Genomic DNA, 17,224 nt, shown 5'->3' on the forward strand with positions numbered 1-17,224 from the left:
GTCACTATCTCAGTTATCTGTCACTATCTTTTGTGTAATGTCTTTCTCCCCCATTAGAATGTGAGAATCATGAGGAATTTTTGTGTCTTTTATTTATTACTATAAATCCAGACCTATAACAATGCTTGATAAATATTTCCTAAAGGAAGGAATTGGTAGAGTGGAAAATGTTCTTTTAACCTGTAACTTGAATACTATTGATTTATAAATCTTGGAAATGATTATCTTGTCATTCATCCCAATTTAAAAGATTTTTTTTTTTTTTACAATTGTATTCCTAAATTTAAAATGCTTTTACAGAGAGATTCTTCCTTTCTTTTTTTTTCTTTTTTTAAATCCTCATATGCATACTCCATCCTTTTTACCATTTGGAATAGTCTCCCAATCCATTTAACTTTTTTTTTTTTTTAATTTTTTATTTTATTATTTTTTTTAATTTATTTTTAATTTATTGGGGTGACAATTGTTAGTAGAATTACATAGATTTCAGTTGTGCAATTCTGTATCACATCATCCATAAATCACACTGTGTGTTCACCACCCAGAGTCAGCTCCCCTTCCATCACCATACATTTGATCCCCCTCACCCTCATCCCCCACCCCCCAACCCCCTTACGCTCTGGTAACCACCAAATTACGTTCCCCAGATTAATTTTCAAACCCCGTGGCCATCCTGTGGTCACCGACTGCCCTCCAATCCCCTCACCCTCCCCCCCCACCCCCCACCCCTCCCGCCCATCTAGCAACCCTCAGTTTTTCCTCATTGTCTCCCAAACTGTTTCTGATTAGTTCATTCACTTATTCTTTTCTTTACAATCCGCAAATAAGTGAGATCATATGGTACTTATCTTTCTCTGTCTGACTTATTTCACTTAACATAATGTTCTCTAGATCCATCCATGTTGTTGCAAATGGTAAGATTTCTTTCTTCTTTATGGCTGCATAATACTCCATTGTATAAATGTACCACAGTTTCTTAATCCAGTCATCTACCGATGGGCATTTTGGTTGTTTCCATGTCTTAGCTATTGTGTATAGTGCTGCAATAAACATAGGAGTGCATAAAGATTTTTGAATTGAAGTTCTGGGTTTCTCCGGGATAGATACCTAGGAGTGGAATTACTGGATCATAAGGTAGTTTAACTTTTAAACGCAGTATTTCCTTGAAGCCATAAAAGTTGATATTCATTGCAAAATTAGGCTATATCTTTAGTGCACGATATTTAGAATTTTAGTCATGCATACTAAGAAAAACAGTAAGTTTTTATTACAATCTTGGGTGCAAAACAACTCAGTGTGTGTAGCTTAGCATATTAAGGCATTGCTTAATATTTTTGCTTATTCATTTTACACTATATACATGAAAATGTTATGTTTTGCGTGTGCACGCGCGTGTGTGTCACAAAACTATTTTATTAAAATTTGACATCCTTTGTTTTTCCTTGTTCTTTTAACGTATACTGTAATACTTGGAAGAAGTATTCTTAGAAGAATACTGAGGTTAAATTAGTAGTTTCACTCAAAAAATTAACATATATTATACACATACATATATTTCATTTGAATTTTGCAATTTTAGTAACCTCAAAAATGTTATTGTAGGTTTTTCTAAAGAAAATATATCTCTATGAGGAAGAATTGTTTTACAACTTGGTGAAATCTAAATGGATCTTTCTGCTTGAGAGACCATAACAAAAAGCCATGGGGTACTTGGTAGGAGACCTACCGTGTTTCCCCCAAGATAAGGCCGGGTCTCATATTAATTTTTGCTCCAAAAGACGCATTAGATCTGATTTTCCAGCTGGGTCTTATTTTCAGGGAAACAAGGTATTATAGAATTCTTGATTTTAAAAATCATAACATAAATGTCTAAGGAAAAAGTGAATGTCATCATTGACTTTATGCTAGGCATATACATTAACACACAATTTTTTTCTACTTTGAGGAAAGTCTGGCACGCTGTTTAAAGCTCAACATTGATGTATTTCCCCTTTGACTAACTTGAGCTTGAAAAAAATAACCTTACAGTTGTAAGGGATATGTTTGTCTTAATTTGGTGACTTATGTGTGGCTTGTTTCTGATTTTTTTCAGGGGGATGTTTCTGGATACTATTCTCCCCTCTCGTGATGATAATGGCATACGTCCAGCAATTGGTCAGCGAACCCGTTTAAGCAAAGGAGATATTGCACAGGCAAGAAAGCTGTATAGATGTCCAGGTATTGCACCATACAAAACCCGGAAGCATAATTGTGCCAGAGTGTGCTCTTTCAGATGAATAAGCCACGATTCCCTCCACTGTTTACTTGTCTCTCTCCATGCTGGCAAGTGACGTATTCAGTTCAAAGTCAGTAATCATAAAGTGAAATAGGAACTCTGGAACACCCACGGATATAATTAAAAACAAATTGCTAGAAATCAAATTTCAAGCACAGGGATAGTATGTTTTGTTTAATTTAATGAGCAAAAGAGCAAAAAACATGCTTGTTTGATAGCCGTTATTTAATAGTTGCATAATTTCATAATCAAATGCTGAGTTTTGTTGCCAACATAAAAAGGATGTCCTTTTTTTTCAACTTCACAATTGAGTCCTGAATGATCTGTGTTTTTTCTTTTGCAAGTACTACCATTAATAGTATATCAATTAAAATTGTATTATTGGAATTTATAACTGTTGTAAAAAATAAGTTCTAACCATGTTGCTAGTGAGCTACTGTATGTTTGGTACTGGGTAAAGTTGTGAAAAACAGATTAATGGAAGGGCTTAGAAAGTTCCAAGGAGATACTGGTGCCTCGTTGATCGAAGGAGAAAAAAAAAGTCTGCTTCTAAATTCGAAATTTTGCATACTTGATGCCCTGTACACTCAAAATCCTTTGAAGTACCCTATATCAAAGAAACATGTTTAACTTTATTTAACACAGCTCTTCCCATTTTTTTTTGTCCATGTACGATGTATGTAAAATACATATGCATGTGGGGTGTTTATCTTTTAAAATCTAAATTTTCACAGGAAAGATGAATTTATAAGCAAATGGCACAGTATGGCAAAAGACATGGGTGATCCTTGGCTAATTTCTGGCAGTATTAGAGGAACCATGCTTTTTAAACTTCAAAGTAGAAAATCTTGGGAAAGATTACGTGATTCATAACAACTCAATAAATGGACAGTTCCCATATAAAATTGTTTTGATTGTGTCTCTAAATATGTGTGTATGTTACACTTAAAAAGCACACTAGAGATGGATTTACACACTGACTTGTAGGGAAGTCAGTCAGTAGGAATCAAAAAATGATCACATTTATGACACTGCAATTCAATTTTTAACATATGGCTCTTGAATATTTTAGTTGTTAACAAGAAAATAATTAGTAAGTATAGTTTTCACTTGAGACTTTACTTATGCAAACAGATAAATAGGCTATTTTCTTATTTGAAATATAACAATAATATGAACAATGCTTTGTTTAATACGGTAAAACCACATTTATGAAGGCACCGTCATTAATGAGAACGATATTTTGTGTTCCTAAAGCAGTATAAAAAGCAAGTCATTGTATTACGGCTTATGAGTTGCGTGGAGTAAGGGAGAGCTAAAATGTATAAGTATATACTTTAAAAATAAAGATATGTTAGCTTTATTTCCCAAAGTCTTTGAGAATGACTTTTTCCTATGTTGGACTTCTTAATGTTCACCAGTCAACTCCCTCTCTTTCTGTCTCTCCTTTCTGTTCTTTCTCTGCCCCTCGCAGCCACTGTGCCCCCACCTCCATCTCTCTCTCTCTCTCTCTCTCTCTCTCTCTCTCTCTCTCTCTCTCTCTCTCTCTCCCTCAGCTCTGAGCCCTTCATATGATTTTGCATTTCAGATTCTTCATTCTGTCACAATGGGGAGCACTAATGATGTATAAATATATGTGCTGTAGGAAACATAAAGTTCAACTACACTGATGCAGTAGGTTTAACAGTAACTCCAAGTGCATCAAAGAGATAGTGGTAAAGATCCATAACTATACATAGAAGACTAAATAAGATGACTGATCTGAGACTCACCTAGAAAGAAAGAGTTGAAAAAGTGAGATCCAGTGTGTCTTGGTTTCTATACAGAGAGAAAGCGTTATAAAACTGCATATATCTTTTGAGTTTGTCTGACTGTTTTGTTAAAAATTGCTGGTGCATAGAGCCAATAAGACATATTTGTCTACTTTTTACTCCAACTTCTTTTTACTCCATATCAGTTTATGCTCAAAGCTCTATTATTTCTACATTTTATAGAGCTATTCCTTAGAGTTTAATCTTGAAAGGAATACCGGCCTGGTTTATACTTAGATATCCAAGGTTGTGGCTTTTATGGTCTATGATAAGTGGGGCCCTGAGTCCAAGAGGGCAAGTTTCTAATGGCAGGTCACAATAGGCAGGCTGAAAATACTGTTGCTCCTTCTTAAATAACATAGAAAATGTGTTTTTATCTATCAGAAGATGAACAGCATTAACAAATATACATACATACATATATATATATACATGTATACCCATATATATATTCGCTTAAAACAATATAAACTTAATTTTGTAGCACTTTCTAGTTTAGAAGAAGCTTGTAATCCATTATTATATTTATTAGTTATATATGCCAAACATATAAATTAGGTTTGGTTGTGAAAACCTCAATTATTGTATAGTCAATGCGTAGTCATCATGAAAAAGCTCCATACAGGAACAAAGGTGTTTTTAAGGTGATGGATGAAGATAAGTTTCTTTTAGTTTAGAATTGTTTTCATTGCCATTTCTTGCCTTTACTTTTAGAAGCAGGCAAGAAAAGTTTCCTTGTAGATTGCTATGTAAAGAAAGATTGTGATACTTTATAGCCCTGGCACGCTGCTGATAGAAGACAGTCATCCATTGCCAGACCACACAAGTCCAGAAAGGAAAAAGAAGGGAAAGGGAGGGAGAACTGCTCAATCCTGGGATTGGATTGGTTTCTGGACACAGCTATCCAAAGGTCAATCCTGTGTCCTCTTGACAGCTTCCCAGCCTTCCTAGAATTAAGGCATCTGAGTGGACATCAGCTAATGCTACTTGTCTGTCATTATACCTTGCATCCAACATGCTTTCAGGACAAAAGATGCCCATGTAGGAGTGGAGAAAAAGTCATCATTGCAACTCTTCATCTTCGCTTTATCTCAGTAACCTTCAGTTTGCTTGTGAAGGAAAACGTCTCTAGGGTATATGAGTTGTAGTGGATCTTCTTCTCTCCATCAGTGATGAATTTGTTTTTTTATTCTCTGTTTTTCAGGGGACTTGTTTTTCGTGTGACTTCCATTTTCTAAATGTATTCTCTTCTACTTTGATCTAATATTAAGATTACTGTCCCTTTTTACTTTTAAGATGCTTAATTTAACCTTTTCCTCATGTAATCACTGGTCTTTGCATTTTCTCGTAATTTAGGTTTCTGTAGCCCAATAACTGTAATGCTCAAAACTGCTTAGTACTTACACCAACTATCAACCCTAATGTTCTCTCAGTGAGTCTTTCTTAATTAAGTATGTCAAGTAACAGTAAAATTAGAAATATAAAATAAATTGATATCTTAAAATAAAGGGGCTTTTGAAGATTACAATGTTCCTTTTGTATAAATGTTAGGTGTTGCTTTTGTGTATGGTGTAGTATAAAGGTCTAAGTTCATTCTTTTCTACATATCTATATCTTTTCTATATATCTAGTTTCTCCAACACCATTTGTTGAAGAGATTATCCTTTTCCCACTGTGTAGTCTTGATATGCCTGCTGAATATCATTTTACTGTGTATGTGTGGGTTTATTTTGGGCTCTTTATTCTGATCCATTGGTCTATGTGTCTATCTTATGCCAATACCATACTGTTTTGGTTACTGTAGATTTGTAATATGTTTTGAAGTCAAGAAGTACAAGGCTTCCAGCTTTGTTCTTCTTTCTCAAGATTGTTTGGGCTATTCAGAGTTTGTGGTTCTGTATAAAATTCAGGACTATTTTTCCCATTTCTACAAAAAATGCCATTGGGATTTTTGATAGTGATTGCATTGAATCTGTAGACCATGTTGGGTAGTATGAAAATTTTAGCAATACTGAGTTTTCCAATTCATGAACACAGGATCTCTTTCCATTGCTTTGTGTCATCTTTAATTTCTTTCAGCAATGTTTTGTAGTTTTTGATGTACACATATTTTGCCTCATAGGTTAAGTTATTCTTAAATATTTTATTCCTTTTTGTGCGGTTATAAATGAGACTGTTTCCTTTATTTCCTTTTCAGATTATTTGCTATTAGTGTATGGAAATGCAACTGATTTGTGTTTGTTGATTTTGTATACTCCAGTTTTGCTGGATTTGTTTATTAATTCTAACAGTTTGTGTATTGTGTGTTTGTGTGTGTGTGTGTGTGTGTGTGTGTGTGTGTTTTCTTTATGGTTTTATATATATAAGATCATGTCGTCTGCCTGGAAAGATAGAAGTTTAACTTCTGAATTGTGTTTTGTTTTAGAATAATTTCGATTAGGACAGTGATGATGATAATTTTTCCTTTGTATATTTCTTTATACCTTTTTGTCCCCTGAATATGACTGCATTTTGTAATTCAAGGACACAGTCTAACTATTAAAACCACAGTCTCCTTATCTATAGAAGAGGTATCTAAGGGTTAAAAAGAGGACTTATGGCATCATAATATTTGAGGGCTGTGAAGCAACTTTATGAAGTGCATATCAATAAGATAGCTACTTTACAGAAGAGAAAACTGAGGTTGAAGTTTTTGGGACTTACTTGCATAGCATAATCAATAAGTAGTAATACCATCGCTGTTCTCATCCATATACCTTGATGAGTGAATGGACAGGCTATGCATTTTAACTTGGTAGTGCCACGTTTTCCTTGCTAATTTTCCTTTAATTCTTTTAATAATAAAGATTGCTTTTTATACCTGAGCATTAATCAACAAATGGCTGGGAAAAACTGATGAACATCTTCTGTGGTAGGAATTAGGTAGCCTGAGACAAGCACACTTACTGAGGAAATGGACAGACAAATAGCACAACTCGACTATAGTTTGTACGTCTTGCATTGTAAGCAGGTTCTATATAATAGCTTTATTAATTTTTTGAATTATATGCAAAATTCTTTTTTTCATTTTAAAGAATCTTTTGCTTTTTGTCAGACATTATTGTTTATTTACATTTAATGTAGATTAAATATATTTAATTGTTTTAATTCCACTTTGGGAAATACAACACCAGCATTCTATGTGGCCTAGTGGAGTTTTCAATCATTACAGAATTTATTTTTAAACTATGGTGAATTATAGTTCTTTCATTGAAACACACTGAAGTCCAAAATGACCATCTAGCATCTAAACTGATTTTAGTTAGAGATACATTATTTTCATTAATAAATCTTAAATTTTTATTTTTCTAAGGGTTCTTGTAATGCTATGTTTATCAAGTGCCATTAGATGATTCATGACAAATGCTGAATTATGTATTTTTGACCTTGAGCATTTTCGTTTTGCTCTAAGGTTGCTCTTATCTGCCTATTCATCAGAATAAGCATTGCTTATTCTTACTTTAAATTTATTTTGTTATGTAAACATAATACCTGTGTTTCTAAATATTTATGTTGTATCAGACTGTTTTTGCAGCTCTATTTTGTGTTCTCAAAGTCATCATCTTTTCTTTATTTAACTCAAGATATGCAGAACCATTTATAATTTATTGAGGATTTGATGAGATGAGAGTTCACCTGCTGTTAGCTCTGGCTCTATAATATGGTAATATCTCAGTTTTGATTTCAGTCTCCTTCAGAGGGAAGGAACTGTTCTTTCAAATAGTTGAGTAAAGGTTTAAAGCTGACTGCCTTCAGGTGAGGAATTATTCTTTTTAAAAAATTATTTTTTTCAGTTGACATTCAATATTACTTTACATTAGTTTCAGGTGTACAGCATAGTGGTTAGACATTTATATAATATATGCAGTGATTCCCCCTGATTGGTCTGGTACCCACCTGGCACTATAGATGTTGCAACATTATTGACTATATTCTCTATGCTGTACTTTACATCCGCATGACAATTTTGTAACTAGCAATTTGTATTTTCTAATCCTTTCACCGTTTTCACCCAGTTCCCCAAAGCCCCTGTCTTCTGGCACTGTATGTATTTCATATATACAATGGAATATTACTCAGAGGAACTATTTTTGAATTAAGGATACTTAAATCATTTTAGGTTCATGTGGCACATACCATGTCTTCAAAATCAGCAGGCAAACCCATCATATAATGGTCATGACCCTAACCTTGGCTGAACCAATGAGCTAGTTACACTCTGCCTTTGCCTTCATTGAAATGGCCTTAGAGATATTCATCCCACAGATATTAAGGCTGTGAAGTTGATAATTTGCTATTTCAGATGACTGGTAATTACTGGTAATTACAAGAGATTAGACAGGCTTAGTAAGAGAAAAATATAATTGCTGTTCCAGTAATTTCTACTTAGGATCAACAGAACAGAGAGAGTAAATAAATGTCTACATCCTGTCGGAAAAATGGAGTCTTCCATGCTGTTTTTATCTTTCAATTTTGGGGGGAGTTATTTTGAGAAAATTTTTCATTGTGTATGACATTTTAGTACTGCTTTTGATTGTTTATTGGTTATTAGTTAAGATTTCTTTTTTAAGATGTTGATATGGAATTCACTATTGAACTTAGCCTCAATTGACATTAATATATTAATTGAATGTTTCCTGTGGTCCCAGAGCCATATCAACTAGGTATCCACTGGCCTGAATTGGAATATGTGTCACTTCCAAGTTTGCTACTGGCTCCTTGGGAATGAATGGCAAAGGTTTCCATGAGGAATAACTTAATGCATGCCAGATTATTTGTCTACAATCTTGTTATATGGTTAGCCCTAGGGATCCCATTAAGGATACTGAAATTCTGGTAAGAGAGACATAAAAAGAAATTACTTAGAAGGAAAAGTTTTTTTTTTTATAAAATACAAATATATACTCTTGTCTAACACCAAAAGACACAAGGTTTTAATTATGAGGCCCACACCTTTCATTAGAAATTAAAGAATGATTTTATCTTTTTCAGGAAACATAGCTGTCATTTTTTAAAAAATCAAATATATGTTTTTTGTTTTTTGTTTTTTGTTTTATTTCAGCATGTGGAGAAACCTTACAAGAATCCAATGGCAACCTTTCCTCTCCAGGATTTCCAAATGGCTACCCTTCTTATACGCACTGCATCTGGAGAGTGTCTGTGACCCCAGGGGAGAAGGTAGTTTATAATGTCAAGAACGCTCTTTTAGTATCATATGAGTACAGAGGTTCATCTTTCAAATATAATTTACTTTATTTTTATTCTTGTTTGATTCAGCAAATAGGAGACTAAATAGCTCAGAAAATTTACAGTGGCAATTGCTCAAACTCCAGGAATTTTTTGAAAGATCATTTTTTTTTTAAATTTGTGAATGCTCTAAAAGAGTTGTAATAATAGAAATTATGTTTTCAGACACAATAAAATTAAGTTAAAAGTCAGTATCAGAAAGATAATTAGAAAAATCCTATACATTTTAATAAGAAATATACATTAAATATCCAATTCAGGCAAGAAGAAATTATAATGAAACTTAGAAATTATTTTCAACTATAACGGAAATACTGAATACCAAACCTATAAGATGCAACTAGAACAGTATTTAGAAGAAAGTTCAGACTCACATGCTTACATTGGATAATAAGAAACCCCCGAGACTAATGAGGTAGACAGCCATATAGAGAGGCTAGAAAAAGAGCAGTAAAATAAATGAAAAGGTACATAAAGAGGAAAAAATAAAGAATAAAATTAACATGAAAATAGCATGGTAAAAAATATGAACAAAGTTGGTACTTTGAAACAACTTTGAAAAACAAGGAAATGAATTAAAAGGGATTATAAAATAAAAAGAATAACAGAGAAAGCACAATTATATAATGTTTAGAATAAAAAAGATTATTACATCCATAGATGCTTTAGATATCAAAATAAGTATAAAGGAATATTTTGAGCATTATATCAATAGCTTTAAAAAGGTAGATGAAATGTACAAATTACTACAAAATATTACTTGCTAAATTCTTAAGAAGAAATAAAAAGCTTGAATACGCCTATACCACTAAAGAAATTGAGTTCCTATTTAATTGAATTATTAGTCACATGTTTTTCAACAATAAAATTTTAGACTCAGATGGCTTAATCAGTGAGTTCTACCCAAGATCCAAATAAGAAATAAGTATAATGCTATATAAACTCTTACAGGGAATAAAAAGAAAGACACACTCTCTCCTATTTATATGGCTAGTAAAACACTGAGAGCAATTCTGACAACAAAAGTATAAGAAAGAAAATTTTAACCAAAAATAACACTTGAATATGGATGTAAAATCTCCCCTAACTACCCAACCAAATGCATATATATATACATATATATAACTACATTATTTATTCATGTCCAAATGCAGATATATAACATATATGTAACTACATTATTTATTCATGTCCAAATGCAGATAGAAATATATATGCACGTGTATGTGTATACATGTATTATATAATATATATATATATATTTGTATATATGTATATGTTTATATGTATGTGTATGTATATATATATATATATATACATACATATATACAAACACCATTAAATGAGTATCTCAATTAAATCAAGGAAAAAATCCATTAATGATTTAACGACAAACCCTGAACAAGCTAGAAATAGAAAAATACTTTCTTAATCTTGTAAAGACTATCAACAAAGATTATTGTAAATACCATTATTATTGTAGAATTTCTCCAAGTATTTCTTTTGACATAGGTAAAAATCCAAGTACGTCCACCACACCACTTCTTTTTCAACAGCTTGGTGGAAGTCATAGCACATTAAGGTAAGAAAATGAAATTAAACATTTAGGGATTTAAAAGGAAGATATAAAATTCTTTTTTTAGTTTGAGTATAGAATTTAAAATTGTTAAGAAATGAAATTAATGAACCTATTAATTTCTGGATCCTGTCTGGAGTGCTAACCTTACAAGTCGTTCTCAGACCAAGATTATATTGATATTAATCTTTATTTTCTACCAGTTATTAAATAATCTTTGTCATTTGCCTGCGGCTAATACATCTGCAATGACTCAGATACACTTTGAGTTTTGGTGGGAGTGCAATTGCAGTTAAAGAAAATTTGATATTCCTGATATTTGAATGTTGTTAAGAGAACCCTGGATATGGAGCTGTGCAGGGTCTTGCAATGCTCACAGTGAAAACTGAAAGAAACGCTTGTGTAATTATCAAATAGATTTTACACATCAAAATTACAGCTGACTTGGAATACATGAATGCATACATAATTCTTTATATAGTTACTTTTAATTTAGGAAGTATAAGTCTATGTTATAATGTAGTTAGTTATATGTGTTGATCAATTTCTGTTTAGATTCTTTGAGTAAGCCCCTGAAAACTATATCATGAGAATCATTCTTAGAAAGGGGAACAAAATATAAAAGATGATAAAGCTTCAGAGCAAGTTTAAAACTATACATGATTTTTGAGAAGAAAATATAGAACATGAAAAGTCTTGGAACAAGATTAATCAAATTAAATCAGCCCATAAGAGCAAGATAATATCTGGAAAAAAAAAGTATTTCTCCTCTCCAATTGCAGTACCCATATCGTTAGTATTCATAGTTAACTTAGTTTTATTGTATGGATGATTACTAATAAAACGGTATTTTTCAAAATGTTGCAAATAGGAAGAAATCAACAGAACTATCATCTTTCCTATTATTTTTCTTAATATCATGTATGATGATGAGCAAATAATTTTTATTGTTGTAAGTGGCCACAGAACAATATTAACTCATTTTTTTCATTCTTGTGTTTTCGTTAAAATTATTGGGGTGACATTGGTAATATGAGTATGTAACTTTCAAGTATACAGTTCTATAATACATCATCTGTATACTGCTTTTTGTTTATCACCCAAAGTTTAGTGTCCTTCCGTCACTATATATTTGACTCCCTTTACCCTCTGCAACCTCTTCGTGTCTCCCTTCCCCTCTGGTAACCACTGTACATTGTATGTGTCAATGAGTTTTTTTGTTTGTTTGTATTTTGTTCACTTGCTGCTTTCTGTTTTACATCCCAGATATGAGTGAAATCATATTTTTTTGTCCTTTTCCATCTGTCTTATTTCACTTAGTATAATAATCTCAGGATCCATCCATATTGTCCCAAATGACAGCATATCACCTTTCCTTGTGGTTGAGTAGTACTCCACTGTGTATATGTACCACATCTTCTTTATCCAATCATCCATCGAAGGATTTGGGTTGTTTCCATGTCTTGGCTACCATGAATAACACTGCAGTGAACATAAGAGTACATATACCTTTGAAAATAAATATTTTCAAAAATTTTGGGTAGATATCCCGAAGAGGCAGTGCTGAGTCATATGGTAATTCTATTCTTAATTATTTGAGGAGCCTCCACATTTCCCATAATGACTGTACCAATTTACATTTCCCACCAGCATTGTATGAGGGTTTCTTTTTCTCAACATCCTCTCCAATACTTATTATTTCTTGTCTTGTTGATAATAGCCATTCTAACTCGTGTGAGGTTGTGCTATTCTTGTGTTTTTATTATTTTCTTTCTTTTAATATTTAGGTTTATTCTGCTCTTTTTTACTTCTTTGGTTGGAAGTTCAGCTTGTTAATTTCAACTGTCTTTTGTACTATAAATACTTAAGGCTATAAATTTCCTTCTAAAAACTGCTTTATCTGAATTTTACTGGCTTGACATATAGTATTTTTGTTATTTTTTAATTCTAATTATCTTTTTCATATGCTATATTATTGTATATTATGTACCTATATGCTTATATTACATTTTCCTGATAAATTATCACTATTTGGTGAATCTCTATCTCTAGTCATGGTTTAAGTTATAAGTCTATTTTTTCCTGATATTAAAAAAAGGTTTACTTTCTTTTGATTAATATTTTGGCCTAGCATGTCTTTCTCTTGCTTTAGACATTCAATCATTCTGTGATCTTTTATCTCGGGTGTGTCCCTTTATACAGCAGATAGTTTGGTTTTAATTTTTTAATTTAATCCAAGATGGCAAATTTTGTCTTTAACTAGAGCTCTTTGGCAGTTACTTTTATTGTGATTACTGAGGCATTATCACTTATTATTTGCATTCCATTATCTCCCACTTTTTTCTTTTGTTTTACATTTTGCCTTCTTATTAAATTATAGTTTTATTTTTCCTCATTTCATTTTTTTCCTCTATACTTGTTTGAAAGTTTTAAGTGTATATTATATTATTTGGTACCCTTTTTCTACCAGCCTACTTTCTTAGAGGAGTCATATTTAACCTTTTTTACTTCTTCTGAAGCCATAAAAACATCCTAAAAATACTCCAGTTCACATTTTTATTGTTTATCTTATTTCATATATGCATATATGAAGAGCTGCTATAAATTAATAAGTAAAGATTTATACCACATTAGGAAATGACTAAGTAAGCAGAGTATTTATTGAAGTAGCTGTGCAAATAGATATTTAATCAATATATATTGTTTACTCTCACTGTTCATCAAAGTGATGTTATTTGAACCAACAGAGATGTGTTATATATCACCTATTAAATTGTCAAAGAAGGAATAGAATAATTTCAAATGATAGTGAGGGTACACAGCTCCTGGAAGCAAAAATTGAAATAACCTCTCTGAAGGACTTTGGTAATCTATAACACACGTTTTGAAAAAATGTGCTTGCACTTTAACCCAGAAATTTATCCTAGAGCAATTATCTGAGTGTGTGCAAAGATAGTGATTTATAATAATGAAAAATTGAAAACAAAATTAATTTTAAAAATCAAAAGAAACATTGATTGATTTTTTTTTTAAAAGAAGGATTAAATATTCTATTAGATTGGTGCAAAAATAATCGTGGTTTTGCTAGATGGGCGGGGGGAGTGGGGGGTAGGGGGGAGGGTGAGGGGATTGGAGGGCAGTCGGTGACCACAGGATGGCCACGGGGTTTGAAAATTAATCTGGGGAACGTAATTTGGTGGTTACCAGAGCGTAAGGGGGTTGGGGGGTGGGGGATGAGGGTGAGGGGGATCAAATGTATGGTGATGGAAGGGGAGCTGACTCTGGGTGGTGAACACACAATGTGATTTATGGATGATGTGATACAGAATTGCACAACTGAAATCTATGTAATTCTACTAACAATTGTTACCCCAATAAATTAAAAATAAATAATAAAAAAAAATAATAATCGTGGTTTTTGCAATTATTTTTAACCTTTTAAATCGCAATTACTTTTGCACCAACCTAATATTTTACAAAAATATGCCAATTGACCAATGTAAAAGTGAAATACTTTTTTGATAATTTCTTTATTAAATTACACTCATTGAGAATGTATAAAGCATGGTATAAAATGTCACTAAATTTATCTCTCTGAAGATAATCAAATGAATTATTATCTAAAAATATCATGGCACCCTTGTTGCAAACTTTTTTCCCCCCAAAAGAATGTGTGTTTCCTGTTTCCTGGAACTAGAGGACTATGTTTTCAATATTGGGAATTTGAAAATCCTAAGCATGATTTGTGCACCTGAAACTTAAAAAAAAAATCATAAGCATGAAAATATCTAATTTTTAAAGTACCTACTACGTTAGAGACAAAATTATGGAAGAATATATACCAAAACAATGCTTTTTTTCTCCCTGGTGGGTTAATACTATATAGGTTTCATTTTTTTCTTTCTCTTTTATTTTATTTTTCTACATTGAGCATATATTATTTTATGGAGGAAAAATATAATTAAAAATAATATTGTTGCATAATAATGTGAATGTACCTAATGCTACAGAACTGTGCACTTTCGATGGTTAAAATGGTAAATTTTATGTTACATATATTTTACCACAACAAAAATAATATGAGATTGTCAGTGCATGTGTATGTTTTTGTAGGACTGAGCCTGCCAAGGTAAAGACAGATGTCTGTCCAATCCAAGGCTGTTTCTTGATGTTGTATATACAGTACCTGCTGGTAACAGTCCAGCAGGTACTGAAAAAGTAGCCATGTTGAGCTAATGAAAGCCTGAAGTATTGATTCTTCTATTCCTCTGAACTGATCGATTTTTAACAAGGGTAGACTGCTTATGTCTTGAATATAGTTAATATTTTTTCTTTTTTCCTATGTGACCCATTTAAAAGCTACCATTTGACTACTTTCATTTTGCAAAAAAATTCTTGTTAATCACTTATCCAATGATTTACATATATGGGGTCAATTAACAATATAATATTTATGTTGCCAAGGGCACTGCTTAAATTTAGCAATAACTATGTAGATAAATCTTTGATTCCATTAAAATGTGTCTTCTGGTGAGTGAAAGAAATCTTTGCTCTCAAGAACCTTACACACATACAAAGTTTAGTAAGATAATAGGCAAGCTCTGAAACAAAATTGAAGAAAGCAAGATCCAACTTGTCATGGATTTGCAGAGATGAGAGAGCTCAGGTCTTGTTGGAGCTATGGTAGTTAATTCAGAAAAGTGTGAAGAGTATTGACAGTGAAAAAAGGAGGACAGTATTTTTAGGGGCATTGCAGATTATCCACAGAAGTTGGCAATTGATTAGATAGGGGTGGACACGTGAGGATTAAGGAAAGGGAGGCATAAAAAAATGTTCCTGTGAGTCATTGGCAATGACAAATCAAAATTTCAAAATCCAGATATTACCACATAAGTTTAAGAAGAAAATTGTTTTCTTAGCATAACCCAACTCCTGCTTTTTACCTGTCGTAGAATTAATCCCTGACAAAATTAGGGGACTACCTGAGACATACAGCTAGCCTGTTGGAAGGCAGGGACTTGAACTGAGGCAACAGGTTCCATCCATTCTTCTTTAGATTTTTAAGTAAGAGAACTTTATTTTGACATATTGATTTTCCTGTGAAACTTTAACATTAAGCCAATATTTTTGTTTCCTAACATAGTTGGTTTAAGTAAATTGGATTAATACTTTCATTTATTTCATAATTTATATTGTGAGGCATTTATTTATATTGTGAGGCATTATTTATATTGTGAGGCATATATGTTTTCAGCATTTATATTGTGAGGGATGCCTGAATATGTACCACGAAAATAGTAATATATGAGAATCTTAACAATGTTTTCAGATTATCTTAGTGTTTTTCATACATTGTCCAATTAAATCCTTCCAATTTAATTCTACTGAGATCAGCCTAATATGATGACCTCTATTTCACAGTAAGAAAATTCATTCAAATTCAGAGAGTTTAAGCAAACTAACAAACTGAGGTGCTAGAACTTTAACCCAACCTTTTTCACTCCCAGTCACAAACAGCTTCTAGTTGTAGGAAAAGATGGAAACGTTTGCCTTGAGCATTGTACAATTCAGAGCTGAACAAAGCTTTAGGGATCGATTATTCCAGGAATTGGGAACATTTTCTGGAAAGGATATACAGTAAATATTTTTAGCTTTGCAGGCTATACAGTCTGTTTCAAATACTCAATTCTACCATTGTTTCTAAAAAGCAGTCCTAGACAATATGTAAAGGAATGTTCCACCAGAACTTTATAAAAACTGGCTGCAGGCTGAATTTCACCCATGATGTATAGTTTACTGATCCCTGTTCTTCTTGCCCCAGTCTTATTTCTGAGAAGAAAACTGTAGTGTCACCAGAGAGTTTATTAGGCTTATCCAAGCTTCTGTCTAGAGCCCAGCAATCTATTTAATTTACTATTTTTATTCTAATATCTTTTTGTAAGGAGTCATTTAATGATATCAGTCTAATTCACAAGATTTATAACATCTTCCCCATCCTCAGTACTAGAAGGTATAAATGTTATTCCAGTTGATCTATATGGTGCTCATGGAATTAGTTTAAGTGGTCAATAATGTCTTCATGTGCTGACGAAAGTTCATTGATTACATCTTTCTATGGAGACTTGCATACAGCGGCACTTAGACTGTTGATCTGTATTTATCCAAGATTCTTCACTCTGTAGCATTAAAGCAAAGCCTTTAATAAGCAAACTGTTATTCTGCCAAGTCAAAGTGATACAATTTTGCTTATTTAAATAAGCAAAATTGTATCACTTT

At 32.4% G+C, this 17,224-nt stretch overlaps 2 protein-coding genes across 5 annotated transcripts in view; one reads left to right on the forward strand and one right to left on the reverse strand.

The window, feature by feature from the left end:
* The window catches only part of LOC117037930 (zinc finger protein 333), a 1,118,586-nt gene that overhangs the window by 471,296 nt on the left and 630,066 nt on the right, over positions 1-17,224 (reverse strand). The window lies entirely within an intron of this gene.
* The window catches only part of TLL1 (tolloid like 1), a 179,088-nt gene that overhangs the window by 107,301 nt on the left and 54,563 nt on the right, over positions 1-17,224 (forward strand). For all 4 annotated transcript variants that reach the window (XM_033134461.1, XM_033134462.1, XM_033134459.1 and 1 more), the window contains 2 exons: positions 2,093-2,217; positions 9,188-9,303. In XM_033134461.1, coding sequence (XP_032990352.1) covers positions 2,093-2,217; positions 9,188-9,303 — 241 coding nt within the window. The remainder of the gene's footprint in view (positions 1-2,092; positions 2,218-9,187; positions 9,304-17,224) is intronic.

The sequence above is a fragment of the Rhinolophus ferrumequinum genome, chromosome 18 (genome assembly GCF_004115265.2).
Source record: "Rhinolophus ferrumequinum isolate MPI-CBG mRhiFer1 chromosome 18, mRhiFer1_v1.p, whole genome shotgun sequence".
NCBI classification, from domain to species: domain Eukaryota; kingdom Metazoa; phylum Chordata; class Mammalia; order Chiroptera; family Rhinolophidae; genus Rhinolophus; species Rhinolophus ferrumequinum.